This window comes from Osmerus mordax, chromosome 10, assembly GCF_038355195.1.
Source record: "Osmerus mordax isolate fOsmMor3 chromosome 10, fOsmMor3.pri, whole genome shotgun sequence".
NCBI classification, from domain to species: Eukaryota; Metazoa; Chordata; class Actinopteri; order Osmeriformes; family Osmeridae; genus Osmerus; species Osmerus mordax.
In genome coordinates this window covers 6,860,965-6,875,624 of record NC_090059.1, presented here as the reverse complement: position 1 = coordinate 6,875,624, position 14,660 = coordinate 6,860,965, and the positions used below count along the sequence as shown (strand labels likewise).

At 37.6% G+C, this 14,660-nt stretch overlaps 1 protein-coding gene across 2 annotated transcripts; it reads right to left on the bottom strand.

The window, feature by feature from the left end:
- Positions 1-5,783: 5,783 nt before the first annotated feature.
- LOC136950606 (receptor activity-modifying protein 1-like) lies at positions 5,784-8,648 on the bottom strand. 2 transcript variants are annotated; one of them, XR_010877498.1, is made up of 6 exons: positions 8,579-8,648; positions 7,961-8,130; positions 7,684-7,737; positions 7,314-7,467; positions 6,075-6,514; positions 5,784-5,819 (listed from the first exon to the last, which is right to left on the bottom strand). XR_010877498.1 is itself a non-coding variant. In XM_067245045.1 (5 exons), the coding sequence occupies exons 2-5, from the start codon at positions 7,995-7,997 to the stop codon at positions 6,271-6,273; spliced, it is 489 nt and encodes a 162-aa protein (XP_067101146.1). In that variant the 5' UTR covers positions 7,998-8,130; positions 8,579-8,648; the 3' UTR covers positions 6,047-6,270. The 2 variants fall into 2 exon arrangements, 1 of the variants encoding a protein (XP_067101146.1); XM_067245045.1 differs by lacking the exon at positions 5,784-5,819 and having other exon boundaries at positions 6,047-6,514.
- Positions 8,649-14,660: the final 6,012 nt, after the last annotated feature.

Below are 14,660 nucleotides of genomic sequence, written 5' to 3'. Positions count from 1 at the left end.
GAAAGGCTGTCTTATCAGTGGAAATGAAAGGCCCTTTTTATTTTCTCGAAGAAGCCACAACGTTTTCGCAAGGAGCCCATTTCTGCCTTTTTCTCTTCCTTTTCTTTCTTCATTTCCGTTCTTTGCTCTTCTGCTAACCTTTGCATCTCTTTCCTTTCTAGATCTTTCATTTTGCGTCTCTCCTTCTCCAGCTTTGTTTTAATCTCCCTATTGCTTTTTTCTGCCTGCTCCAGCTGCTCCCTCTGTTTCTTCTCCATCTTCTCCTGTGCCAGCTTTTCTGCTTTCTTCTGCTTTTCTATGAACTCCTCTTTCATTGCTGCTTTCCCCCTTTCAGCCTTAACCACCTCCTCCATTTTCTTCAGTATCTCACTGTTTGACCTTTCCTCAATGGATGCATCCAGTACTTGCATCTTCCACAGTCCACTCTCTAATCCTGCATTCTCCTTCACTTCCACTTTACTTTCATCTCTGAGAATATTCTTTCCATAATCTACTTTCTCAGCCTATTAGAGCAGGGGAGAATAAATAAATACACATAGATAAACATTGATGGGAACAGCTATCACATATTTGATTCAAGTCAAAATAACTACTATTTAATGAGTTAAACTTTTATGATAAAATATTTTCAGGATTCATTTGGACATGTATATCAAACATATTATACAAATGCTTGCTTTGTGCACTTTGAAAATACTACCATCAGTAGACTCACCTTAGCTTGTGCAGCAGACTGCAGGCACAGCAGGCTTTTTTGCTGTACGTCGCTTGCTTCACAAGCCAGGGGAAGCATTTCCACAAACAGAGAAGGGGGTTTGGTGGAGGTAAGGCCCAAGTATGTTGCATCTTTACCCAGTGGGAGGGGTGGGGGGGTTGGGGAGACTGGCTGATGGATGGGGGACATGGATGGAACTTTGATATCTGCTGTCTGTGTGGGAGACAAGGAAACTATTAGTACTGAAATGGAATACCCAACACAGAACACTTTTCTGAAGTAAAGAAAAATGACATGCTGGCGAATAATCTTACCTCCTCAAGCAGTTCATCCAACATCTTCAACTCCTCCAAGATGGTAGGAGACTTAAGCACCTGTGTCTGAGGTGTCTTGGTCTCCTGCAGATCTTCAAGTTTCTTCTTGGAGGAGTTGAGCTCCTGCTCTTTCTGTCTCTGCTCTGCCTCCCACTGCACTCGCTCCTTCTGCATCCACTCTCTCCACCTCTCCTGCCTCTGCATGGCCTTCCCCTCTTCTGCCAGCCTCTTCTCTGCCTCCCTTAGCTCTGCCAGCCTTTTTTGAGGCGGCTTCTGTAAGGTCTTTTTTAGGTCTATCCACCTTTTAATTATAAACCTCTGTTCAGCATCCTTCTGTGCTGCCTGCATCTTCCGGACCCATCTCTGTTCTGCAAGTATCTGTGGCCCGCTTTTTACGACCAGTTTCCGTTCTTCCTTTGTTTTAACTAGACGCTTCTTTCCTGGAAACCCGCTCATGTTCTCTGTTCTGTTATTTGGAAAAAAAGTGACTGCTGTGTACTTATCTTCCTATGCTAGTCATATAGACACCAGCAGATACACAGAAATGACACATTGCTTTGTGACATCATAGAGTTACATTTGGGACAGACTTCTGACTCGTTTGGTGGACATTTCAATCTCCGACGTTTTTCTAACAGGCTATTTCATGTAAAAAAATTATTTAAAAAACACGGTGCACGTGCCTTTAATTAACATAAACCCGTCCTGAACTGCAAAAAATGTCCCTGAAACCATTTTAGACTGGACTTCTGAAAACGTTTATCTTTTATTTTTTACTTTTCAGGATGAGTTGGTTATGAATAAACTATTATTCAAAGCAAAAGAACTGAGGCCAACAGACATAACGTTAAATAGTAATTTTCTGGTATTTTGTCGAAGTATTGCCGACATGCATCATTTTCTGGTTTTGTCACCTACTGAAGCTTGACAGAAAGGCTGACGCTAATTAGCAATAATCTGAAACCAAAATTCGCGAAATTTAGGTATAAAGTCGTAACGGAAAATGTCTCTGAATTATAATCAGAAATGTTGTCTGATAAGTACTTCTAATCAATAGAATAACGCAAATTACAACCAGAGATGGCGTTTATAGGCGCTATAGACAGTTTAAAACTGAGAAACCTACCGAAGGATCAAGGATGACTCTGACTTCTTCCTTAAATGCCATGTGTTTAGAATTTAAATTCAAACATTGTGCTTGAAAACATATTAACTGTTAATCGAGTAGCCTAATACGAGAATAAGGCTATAGTATACAAATCGATAGTGTTATAAGGACCGTGTTTCATTATCAAGCTCAATAAATTTACATAATCTACAGCATATCCAAGTGATTATTTTGGCAGGACGTTTAAGCTAGGCCTAGCATATTTGCTTATTTTTTTAGCACAACTCCTAAGAATCAGTGGCATAAACAACAAGAGCACATGAAAAAGGTAGGCTACTTACAGATTCAGGATAGCATTCTTCTGATCATTGTAGAAATCTATAATAGTCCTGCACAAACATTCAACTGTACCCAAGCAATCTGCTATGATGATGTCATCATGGACACCCCCCCCCCCCACTCGATTGTGACATCATCAAGCATAGGCAGGAGGAAGCATAGCTATATATATAATATCTATGGGAGGAAGGAACAGAAATCCTTCACACTGAAACTGGCAATTAATTGTGTTACAATACAATATCATAATTACCAATACTAGGCCTACTACTAATACCAAACAGTTTTTCCTAAATCTCTCAACAGTTAACACAGCGAACCTTTCAACCGGTATGATAACAGCTGATAGCCTACGTACTTCCGCTCAATTTTGATTTTGCTTCTGTACTAGGTCTGGGATTTTGGTGTATTAGTCGGTTTACAGAAACAATTTTTTGTAGGTCCAATCAGTGAACAGAGGGAGTGTCTGAGAACGATGACGTTGATATCGTGTGCTCGTTTGAGTTGTAGTTCAGTAATGGCGGCGGAGAAAGATGCTAGCGAAGCTATTCGGTCTGTTGTGGCAACGCTGCCGAATATCCAAAAGTTAAAGCCGGAGCAAGAACTTCTTTGCTAAGTTTTGTTGGTGGCCATGATGTTGTGGCCCTCCTCCCCACGGGGTTCGGGAAAAGTTAGATTTTCCAGCTAAGGCAGCTAGTTCCGTTACAGTAGTGGTGAAGGAGTTGGCTAAGGCAAACGCTAGCGATTGGTTATGGCAGATCAGAGTGGCTCTGGGCAGATCCAATAGTTTTAAACTTAAACAGAGTACCCGCCTTCGAGGAAGTTAACGCTTGTCAATGGAGCGAGCCCAGACCCTCTGTACAAATGAAATGTACGAGGGTTTGGTTAGGACCAGGCTAAACAGCTGATAGGAGTCACTATAAATGTTAGACATTGATGGTTATGGCCTCAAAATAGTTGATGTGTGTGTCTGTGCTTTAACCCTTGTGAACTTGGAGAGCCCCACCCTTATTCATTTAAATTAGAAAGCTGAATTAAAAAAAATACAAAGACAAAGAATAACAAACCAACTTCAGCTAGTATTGGGGTGGGACTGAAAGATTATTAAAACAATAAACCACCAGGGGTATCAAATGATGATCATGTCCTGTAGAGCAATCGATGCCATTCAATATATAAGAACGATTGGAGTGGAGAGACGACCCTATAGTAATTTCGATCATAGACTGTATATAAATGGACGACGCGTTTCCACTTCCTCCCACTGTTCAAAGATGAAGCCAAAATATGGGGGCTGCCATCTTGCGGTGGTGATGTAATTTGGAGCCAGAGTCTGCGCAGTAGTGATCGGGTGGTGGAGCCGCGGTATCGAGGTCCCACCCATAAACTCGCCCGACCCAATCGTGAGCACACACTAACACCTTTTTGTATTGTCAAATAACAAATTAAAAATAAACTGATCAGAAACATTAGCACTTGAATAGACATCAGCGTGATAAGAACTAACTAAAATGACAGAAACCATCTTTTGGAAAAAAATATTTGACTTGGACCCTCCATGTTGGACTTATAACCTGCACAGTATATTGCATTTTGAAGAGTAAATGAGCAGCAACGAATGTATGTTGTATGCTTTTTAATCTATGCAATCTTCGATAGTAAGTATGCATCCTTTATATATATATACACAGACACATCAGTTGAAAAATTTAAGTACACTTATGAAAACTCTTTCTCCAAATGTTTGGACGTTTGATTAATAAGTTTGAAAGTGATACAGTAAAACTATTTTTAGTATTTACTATTTACCCAGAAATGGTACCCTCTATAGTTTTACATAATATAATTAAAGCAGAAAGAATATCATTCAAGTTTATGAATATACAGAAACAATAGGCCTTTGTACATATACTGTACTTTGACATTTTGCCCATTATAAATTACTTGGCATCTCCATTCTACGGTACTAAGAATACAAATAAAAAACATCATGCTAAGAAAACAAGACACCGTCAAAAGGCAACACAAATTCAGTGTTGTAAAAAAGTACACTACAGTACTTTCACTCCATTCTTGACAATCAGGCCACACATTTGAATACACATTTTAATATCCCATTGGATATTTTCCCTCTGAATGCAGTAAGGAAATGTCTTTGCATGGCACATTACAAGGTTTACCTGTTCAGCTGGAATCAGGACTGATTCCAAGTTGACTGTTCACGGTTCACAGTTATGGGAGTACTTTGTATAAGTTGAGAGCAAATGTTTTGTTGAATGTGTTATATTTGCAGTGTGCATGAAAATTAATTACCACTGATCAAAAAAAAATACAATTGCTTTTTAGGTTATGATGGAGAGTGGATCTCAGTTTCAAGTAGCAATTGATAAAAATTAAATACCCCCACTGCAGATTTTTGTGATACCTGTGAGCAATTTCAGAAGGATAGTCACTGAAGAGTGTAATTATTATTATTTATTTATTTTAAATTCACATTTGTTATTCATCTTTTGATTCCTTTTTGTTCAATTTTGTCACAGAGGTTTCATAGAACTGTGTTCTATTGTTGTGACTGGCTCCCTTGAAAGAGGAACTTCTCTCAGTGGAGTTCCATCTGCATAAAGGTTAGATACATAAACGTTTAAAAGTGTACTGTTAAAGTTAATTGTGCGTTGAAGGCACCTTTTATTCAGATTCTTCTTGGTCTGTTGTTGACCAGGGAAAGCAGAAAACCCACCTGGAGAGGGCGCCAGTTATATAGTATTACTGAATGCTGAAGCAGAAAAGTTTATTGAATTGTCTGAACAGCTTTAAAATAGCTAAATTAATAATATTTTATCTGCGTTACGTAGGCTACTTGTTTGAGGGTGGTGCTATGAAAGTATTGCATGGGCCTGGTGCAGACTCTCAAGTTCTAACTATATTGAATTCATGTGAAGGTTATTTGAGGTTTAACTTTGTTGATTTTACAAGTGTTGATTAGGATACTACCGTTTCTTTTTCCGGTATTATCAACCTAAATTAATACACTGACTAATAAAGTAAATTGTTAAAACTCAAACTTGGAACATTTCATTTTTTACTGTGGCACAGCAGATTAACCCATTAATGAGTAGCGTCACAAATATGTGACTGTTTGAATGTGGGTCCCACAGCGTAACATCACAAGTGATTCGAATATTCCAATAGAATATTTTCTGATAGACAAAAACTATGCGACAAATGCTTTAGTATGGTTTTAAAATGTACTAATTAGAAGGCTAACAAGTAACACTTCAATGCAAAACATATCAGAATCAGAATGGGTTTATGACTGATGATGAAGATTTAACCCTCGTGCTGCCTTCGGGTCACATGACCCAAAGGTTCATAACGAACCATCGTTGTGTTTACCCAATTTTACCCAATACAAAAACAAATAAAAATTATTTTCTTTTAACCATTCCAATGTGGAGGGTCTGAGACAGCCCGACAGTTAAAAGAAAATGCGTCACTTTGTTTTTGTATGAGGTAAATTTGTCGCAATACGACGGTGGGTCACAATGACTGATGGGTCAGAATGACCCGAAGATAACACAATGGTTAAGAAATTTATTACAAAACCTTGTTGGATGATGACCCTACAAATACACAGTATGAATAGAAGCGCAAAATAAGCAGGAGGCTTATTTTTTCAGAAATGTCAACATGCATACTGATTGATTTTAATTGTACCTCCCACCATACACAAGATCATTGTATCATGAAAATACAATAACACCCAATCAACATTACCACCTGAATCACATTCCATCTCAGTCCTTTTTTCTCTTGCACGCCACAAGGAAAACCAAGACTATCATGAGACTGATGGGAGCGAGGGTCAGAACAAGTACGACTCCTTTTGGTGCCTCCAGGGTAACCTCTTCCTCAGTATAACAATCATGGAAGTACTGGGTGTGGGTCTTGAAGAACAATTCTTGGATTCCATTGTTTGGGTAACGGCAGCCAATATAAGAAGCCATCGTCTCCAAACATACACTCAAGTCGTTGTATGGTCTGGGAATCAATCAAAGAAGACATTGGGAATTGTGGATATTCAGGAGTGGTTGATTTCAGGGTGAATCATTTCATTATTTATTCAATGTTTTTATTTTATGTTTTACAGTTAGTCATTTATTTTACAGTCACCTATAACAAAGTGAGATGAGATAGGTTGTCATACCACTTTATTTTTTTTCATTAGATTAAAGGTTATGTGAATCCTCTATGTAACATATTTATGACTGATTACTTAAATCAGTCAACCTTTGGTCCACCTTACTTAGTTCAATGAACTATGCGAAGGTGTTGTTTCTGTCAACAGGATGTGGTCTAACCACTGTAAGGGTCAAAACGTGTTGATATAATGTAAAAACCAACTGTAGTAAAGGCAAGAAGTGAATTAGTTTCATTTTTCTAGCTGGATGAAACGTACAGTAGCTGTCAGATATACATGAACAAGTTAAAAATAGATAACTCAGTTTCAGATACATTTGTAGATTGGTTCCTTTGGTGGCATATGCACGGAGGTGGCAGTAAAATGGATGACAGAAAACATTACTGATATGACAGTCTGCTGTCATATTATGAGTCATACAACACTGGGTGTGGAGGATAAGCACGCATAGAAACAGTGTTGTTGTAAATCTCAACCGTCTCTATGCAGCTTCACACAATTAATCAAATGGACCTAAGGTCACAAAAAATATAAAATGCTGACCTGACAGACACGACACACAAAAGCGGCAGTAAAATCTTCCCTAAGAAGAAATTCGATTTCCAGTCTCAAGCATTGAGTGCAAATACAAGTGCTCACCTGATAACCTTTCCCCAGTCACACCACGTTTCTTTGTCCATGGTCATCATAATCTCGTCAAATGGCCAAGAACAATACTCATCAGCCACTTTCTCCAAGAGTGTCTCATTGCACTGGGAAAAGTCATGGTGCTCCTGCTCAACCTGAAAGCTCTCTGAAAGTGAAAGTTGCTCACCACACATCCGTATATCTAGTCTGCCTAATACAACACACACTAGACAGAGACTATAATCTATTTTCTGAACAAGCTATCAAAAAAACGAATTATTAACTGTTATACACTGTCAATTACCCATAATCTCATTATTGTTGTGCCAATATCTTACTTTAAGTCTTAAGTAACAATAGAAAACAACAAAATAGGTCTTACCATCTTCTTCTGTTATAACATTTGCTGATATATTGGTTGGCAGTTCCATTTCACCTAGAAGTTTGCATAGATTTAGTTAGTATTAGTAGTGTTAGAAAAAGTTTGTGAAAATCCTAATCTCTGATTTCTATCTTCCAGAGCATTTCTGTAACATTTCCACAGTGAGCAATCAATACATGAACATATCCCCCTTAAAAGGGGAACCTTCAACGCTCCGGAAATTCAAACACAAAATTATATTTTCAAAAAAGAACTGCAAATAAACGTATACACATACCTAGAACCAGAGCTGGGAAAAGTAGGAAGAGGATCATTTTGAAGAAAGTCTTTGGCGCTAGAATAAACTAAAAGTGGCCAGTTATGAATGCTTGTTATAGGTGTCAGTAGGTCTCCTCATGCACTGAGAGGGAAGTGCATTGAGCAAGCGCAACCCAGCTTTTCCTGTCACTGTTGAAAGACAAATCCCAATATGTGTGTGTGCGTGTTTGTGTGTGTGGTGGTGTGTGTGTGTGGGGGGGGGGGATACAGAATGTTATTCAATGTACAGAAAATCATAATAAAAAATGACCATTTGGGAGGTGATCATACACACATTTGACTGGGATTTAAAACACACAAAGAAGAAGTAAATGAATGAGGGTTTTAATGCTATATTTATTTTAACTAACCAATTACCTATACAGAACAGTATGCTGGCAATGAAAACACAGTGTTATGGTAGCTCCTCTCATCGTACTTTGAATAAGTATATACAACACAAGTGCCATAGGGAGAGATTCATGAGGACCAGTTCAATAACATTATACAGATGCAGGAAAAGTACAAAATGTTGTTTAAATGTTAAAATAATGCACAAATACTCAAATCACATAAATATTGAATATTGTAAACCTACTGTATACGGTCAATGCCTGTGACTGAGTGTTTCTGAGTGCCGGTGTTTTGGGCCCATTAAGAGGTCCACGCTGCAAGAGGAAGTTTCCTGCCTTCGGCTCTTGAGGTATTTCCCTTCCAATTGTCCTAATGACAACATGCCACACTCTGTAAACAGAAAGCTAGACTAACTTGAAAGACTGGCAATATTTTATAAGCTAATTCCTCAGCAGTCAAATATACAGATACAATTGTTTTAGGTTTATGGGATTGTACTCCCGCGGTCTAGATTAGTAGTCAAAGCCCCTAATAATAAACATTACACGATAGAGTAAAAACAAGACTGAATGTGAGTATTTGCATCCTCACATTTATACTATTTATATTTTATACACATGTATACATTTATACACACTCCTCACTACTTGGAACCCTTTAAAGCATTCATAAGATCAAATATAAATACAGTATATAAAGTGTATGCGTTCTGATGGATATTCATTTGTTCATGTTTAGAAGAAAAAGCAAGTCCACACTTCCTATTCCCCATAGCCCTAAATGCTCAGGATGTCAGGGCCTTTCAGTAGAGACTATCTACACATCTGTCTGGGGAGGCAGGAAACTCAGCACTGCTTTGGTATCCAGGGACTGCTGGTAAATGTTTTAAGACATTGTGCTCTGAATTGACTTGCATGGCCACCGAATGTCATATTCTTATTCTGTGTTCTGAAATGAATTCTTATGTAAGTATTTAATGTTTTATATTGTTTCACAGAGGGGGTTAAAGTGTCTTAACATTTCTCCAAGGGACGTAGAAAGGTCAAAAGGTTCTCTCGCCATGAACTCTTACCATCTAACACCAATAACCCAAGTTCACAGACACTCCCATTTACCACAAGCACAGTTGTGACTATTTTTTGTACCTAGGCTTTACCCAACCAACTATTAATGTAAATCAAAGAATGATCATGTTGTCAGATTGCCACTGAAGACAATTCCTAACCAACAATATCAGTACCCCTGAGTGGGATCATACTTGATTGATCATTTATTAATTAGAATGCCAGCAAAGCTCAATAACTTATATATGGTAAGTAACATCAAGCCAGTTTATAACAGTCAAAAAGAAAACTTGAACTCCACTAACATTCAGGAGCATCTAAAGAAACAGCAACATCTAGTGTTGGGGTAGTAACAGTGACTGAGGACGTCAAAGGGCAGACATGATATCCTTTTACCATTCAAACGTTCTAAATAAAATTGCACATAAAACAGAATATCTAAAAGATAGCTGTTTATCACTATTAACAACATACATTACATACATTTGTTGTGAAATGCAAAGCAAGAGCAAAGCCTTTCAAATGAGCAATGCTGCAAAGGGCTTCACAAATGCCCTTAGATGTCAACAATTGACTTCCAATCTAAATCCTCAATGAAGATTAAAAGTATCAACTCTTCCAGAGATGATTCATAAGGGACAAGATGTCATCCATGTGAACGAGACCATGAATACAATTCTGGGGTCATCACCGTAAAGATATCCGTTCATAATGTTTAGCTTAAAAAGGCAGAAGGAAAAAGATGAAGAACAAAATGTCAACGTAAATAGGGTTCATAATCTTTATAAATGTACATTAATTCAAATTCTTATATCATTGATTAGCATTTATAACCACTGATTACAAAAACAAACTGAAAAGTATTGTTGCTCAAGATATTTTTGTCTTAAACTTCTTGAATAGCATGAAAATTCTATTTTGATGTAAAGTAACTATGCTTTAAGATATAGAGTAGACACAGAGGAGGCATCTACTCTATGTGAAGACAAAGACCTCCTTGGCTAATATTTACCCCAAATCACACCACAAATGATAAAAGCTTAAAATAAATTATTTAACATAAACAACAAAAATTGGTCCTTGAGACACCAGAAGGCCCGGAGATTCAATCTGAACACGGATGATCCCTGAGAAGATGTCCATCCTTCAGTAGGAGAAAAAAATCATTTTATGCAAAGTAAAAAGCCTGCGTGGGTGGTGTGCAGTGTGGGACCCACGAGAATACCGTGTGACAGTAAAAGGGGAAATAGCCTATTTCTTAATATTAGAACATAGAAATTTAGCTAAACAAAAGAACTGCGATCACAACTGAGATTTCAACGTGTGAACAATCTCGAGAAGACATTGGGAAGAAGGTGAGACTTTAGACAAATCTTTTCACCATCAGCCACTCGAAAAAACTAATTCATAGGACCTCTAGCCATGACTTAAATATGCATTTTGTTGAGAGATAAAAAAATAATAATATATTTATATATATATTTTTAGACAAATATAAATGACCCAAAACGATGTTCGTAATGCTATTTATTGTTCCCGGTAAGAAATTCATCATACTTAAAACATTGTGTTCGATCAATATACCAGACAATTTTTTGTTGTTGTTGTAAGATAATCTTTTTGAGTTATGATAACAGCTGTCATTTTGGGTCATTTATATTTGTAGCTGTAAGAACACACAACCTCACACAAAGTCAATTTAAGATGACTGTATTGTCAGCTTAAATTAAGGCTTAATTTAAGCTGACAATACAGTCATATAGCCTACTCACGTGCTCAGGTGATCGAAGGCCAACAGGTTGCTTTTAATTGTTTATAAACCTCCCTTCTTGATCTTCAACTAGTTTTAAATACAAAGAAAACGAAATTCATGATGTTCACAAGGGCTCGCTCACAGCGCCTGGACCATGTTCATATTTTGACCTTAAAGGTAGCAGCCATAGAAAAGGTCTCATTCTAAAAATATCTTTTAGTTATGGTTTTATAAAATCTTATGAAGTGCATTTTGAAAAGCTTACAATGTAACTTAAACTAAAACACGTTTTTTTCTTTGGCAACAAACAATACTTTTCTTTTGAGCCTTGAAAGAAACTTGTTCAAGCTACTTTCTTGTCCGTAACTGATTATGGTGACATAATGTGTCTGCATGCTGCCTTCTCTCTGCTAAAGAAGCTAGATAGTGTTTACCATGCTTCTCTGCACTTCATCACTAATGCCTATATGATTACTTTAAAACATTTCCTGTATATAATTGGTATTCTTTCCCCTTTCGTAGTCATTATATGCTCATCATTTAGACAATAATATTTAAATGATTTAGGACTGCAAGGCTTCATCAATATGTGTCTGTACTGTATGTATCAGGTTTCCACACTGGATTGCTGCTGTAGCAATATAGCATATAAAGATTCTAAAATGTATAAGATTGGCAGTTTATTCACAGAACTAACTTGTCAAAAGAATGGTCAAACCATATCAGACCCAGACAACACAGATGGGACAGATGTGTAAACACACTCAAACTGGTTGGTTTCCCAAGGGTTTCAAACAGTTCTAGTACATATTCTCATGCCTCAGCTATTAGGGTTCTGTGGTTAGACAGTTTCTTATTTTGAAAGCTACACATGCCACTGCCTATAATGAGGGCAGGTTTCGGTCTTGCTCAGTGCAGAGTTGAATTTGGGACAGCTTACGTTGCATTATTGGATGAACCTGTCTGCCCTATTGTGTTGCAAGGTGTAAATGTGTTACAGACCAACCTAATCAAATGTATTGATCAACTTCTAGATTTGAAAGGTACGTCTATTATTTTACTTCAGTCAAGACACTTACATTTGAGCATTTATTGATAACCATAGACATGGAAATAGATGTGACTTTGGCAGAGTGGATGAAAGTTAGGGGAAGCACTCCCTGCCTCGAGCATTAGAGGGCAACATACATAGAATGAGGCAGGAAGCAAATAGAGAAATAATCCCCCCTGATGGACAGTACACAGCCAACATGGCGGAGATTGGGATGGTGGAGGGTAGCAGCAGCACGATAATACAACAACCGGGAATCAGTGTCTGCGTATCCATGCGGCCTTATAATGCCGCCGGACGTGGGCCAATGGGCTTGAAGCAGGCTAACACAGGTGCAGTTAATGAGTGTAATGAAGTGCGCTGCCCGAGTGCCATGCCTGAACTAGGCTTTGCTCATTCCAATGACTTTGTGCTAGGGTCAGCTCCCTGGGAGGACCCCCCCCCCCCCCCCCAAATGGAATGCTCTGCCCCTCCCACTCCCCCCTCTCCATTATTTTTGCTATATGTTTCTATAAGAAAGCTATGTACAAAATGCTCCCTGGTGGAAACCAAATGTCTCCCCATCCAATTTATTCTGGAGCCAAGCCTGCTTTTTCCCGGGATGGAACCAAACAAAAACATACTCACACCCATGAACTTCGTCACATTTAGCTGATTATCATAACCTGCATCAGGACAATTTGACCAAATTGCTACCCTTAAGTTGCTATTAGGGACATAAAAAGGTCAAAAGGGCGCAAACTCTTGATCATACCAGGTAACACCCAAGTAACCCAAATGTGCATGGTGGGAAACAAGAGAGACACGCCTCCAAAAAGCTCATGTTTACTACAACTTGCACCACAAGTACTGCACCAAGGGTGAATGACCCAAGAATGAACCCAGAACTTAAATAAATGAATTAATAAAATCTTAACATGTCAAATAAAAAATCATATTGTAAAGCATATTTAGTACATTTTCTTCCCAAAGTATTTAAATTCAACAATAACAGTACTTAAGAGTGTGCTTCCTGTATATTAAATCAATTAGTAGTTAATGTGCAAAGCTCCCACTATCTATCTATTTTTCTAAGTGGCGTGTATTCTGATTTACCAGAAATGGTTTTGAGAAAACATATCAAGCAGAGACTCAGAGGCTTGTGGGACAAAGGAAAAACATCTACAGGACATGAGATCAGCAGTGATCAACTTGTATGATAGGCTGGAGGTGGTTTAAGAGGCAGGTGTAACACAGAGGCATTTTCTGTCCTCCACAATAACAGCAACAGAAGAGGTGAAACTTGTCACTCTAACAAGCAGGTAAGATGCTACAGAAAATTATGTTAATCCTGCTTCACGGAAGAAAAAAAACATTAAACTAGTGGAACAGGTAGTCATTGGTCTTCAAAATAGTGTGCATGCAGAACATGGCAAAACAAAAATCTGAAGGAATTCAATTTCCAAAAGAATTGATATATTTTTTAATAATAATTTTTAAAGAAATATACATTTAAAACCATTCTTCAGGATGTTTAAATGTGAAAATGCATTTGTAATCACCATATTTTATTGTGTGCATGCACATCGGATCTTGGAAAGGACTATATGCTGGTTAACGCCATTTGTATTTTATACTCTATATAGGTTTTTTCTACATGTATTCTACCTTCCTAAAATATTTGGATTTCTTGGGATCTGGTCTGATTACACAGTGTGTAATTATGACAAATTATGCAGTTAATAAAAAAGAAATCCAAATATTTTCAGGGACATTTTTAAGAAAAAGGGTAGTCAGGGAACAGGCAGAGTTCTGTATCCAGGCAGACAGGGTAATACAGACAATCCAAATCGTAATCCAAGTCAAGGTCAAGGTAAACTTTATTATCCACAAGTAGGAAATTAATGTACAGGCAAAAGCTCGTAATAGCTGGCTAAAAGGGAAAAGTAGAGTATCCTATAATCGTAGTCAGAAAGGCAGGCAGGCAAAGGGTCAAAAACACAGAACGGACAAGACTATTGGGGATCAAGGCTCAGACTGAAACTTAGAAAGAGTAAGACTTCGCAACAAAACTAAGGAATAAGGGATTAAATATCAACCAAAAAGGGCAAAGAAGCACAGGTGAAACCAATAAACCAACGATTATATCAAAACCTCATAGCAGGCTTCTCCGTGCATTTTTTTGAAGTTGGACAATTTTTTTCTTTCTTAAAGAACACAAAGGTTATACTATTACCAGAGTTTGACTTGTACCTACAAGTTCATTTAGCTTTGTGGCTGACATCCAAGCACTCTCATAAACTTTGTGACTAATAAAGGTATTTGAGGCTTGGTCTTTTCAGTAACAGTTTTTTTTACTTACATATAGGCCTACCTGTATTTTATAATATATAAATATGAAGAATAAAAGTTAGGATATATAGACTATTATTTTCATTTAATTCAGAAAATGCTAACAATAATATATCTAGTGATATAG

Excerpts from the sequence above, each read along its gene's own strand:
- LOC136950606 (XM_067245045.1), bottom strand. The coding sequence starts at position 7,997 with ATGATCCTCTTCCTACTTTTCCCAGCTCTGGTTCTAG. Across the intron at positions 7,738-7,960 it reads TTTCCCAGCTCTGGTTCTAG|GTGAAATGGAACTGCCAACC; the intron begins GTATGTGTATAC and ends GCAAACTTCTAG. Across the intron at positions 6,515-7,313 it reads GACTGGGGAAAGGTTATCAG|ACCATACAACGACTTGAGTG; the intron begins GTGAGCACTTGT and ends ATTGATTCCCAG.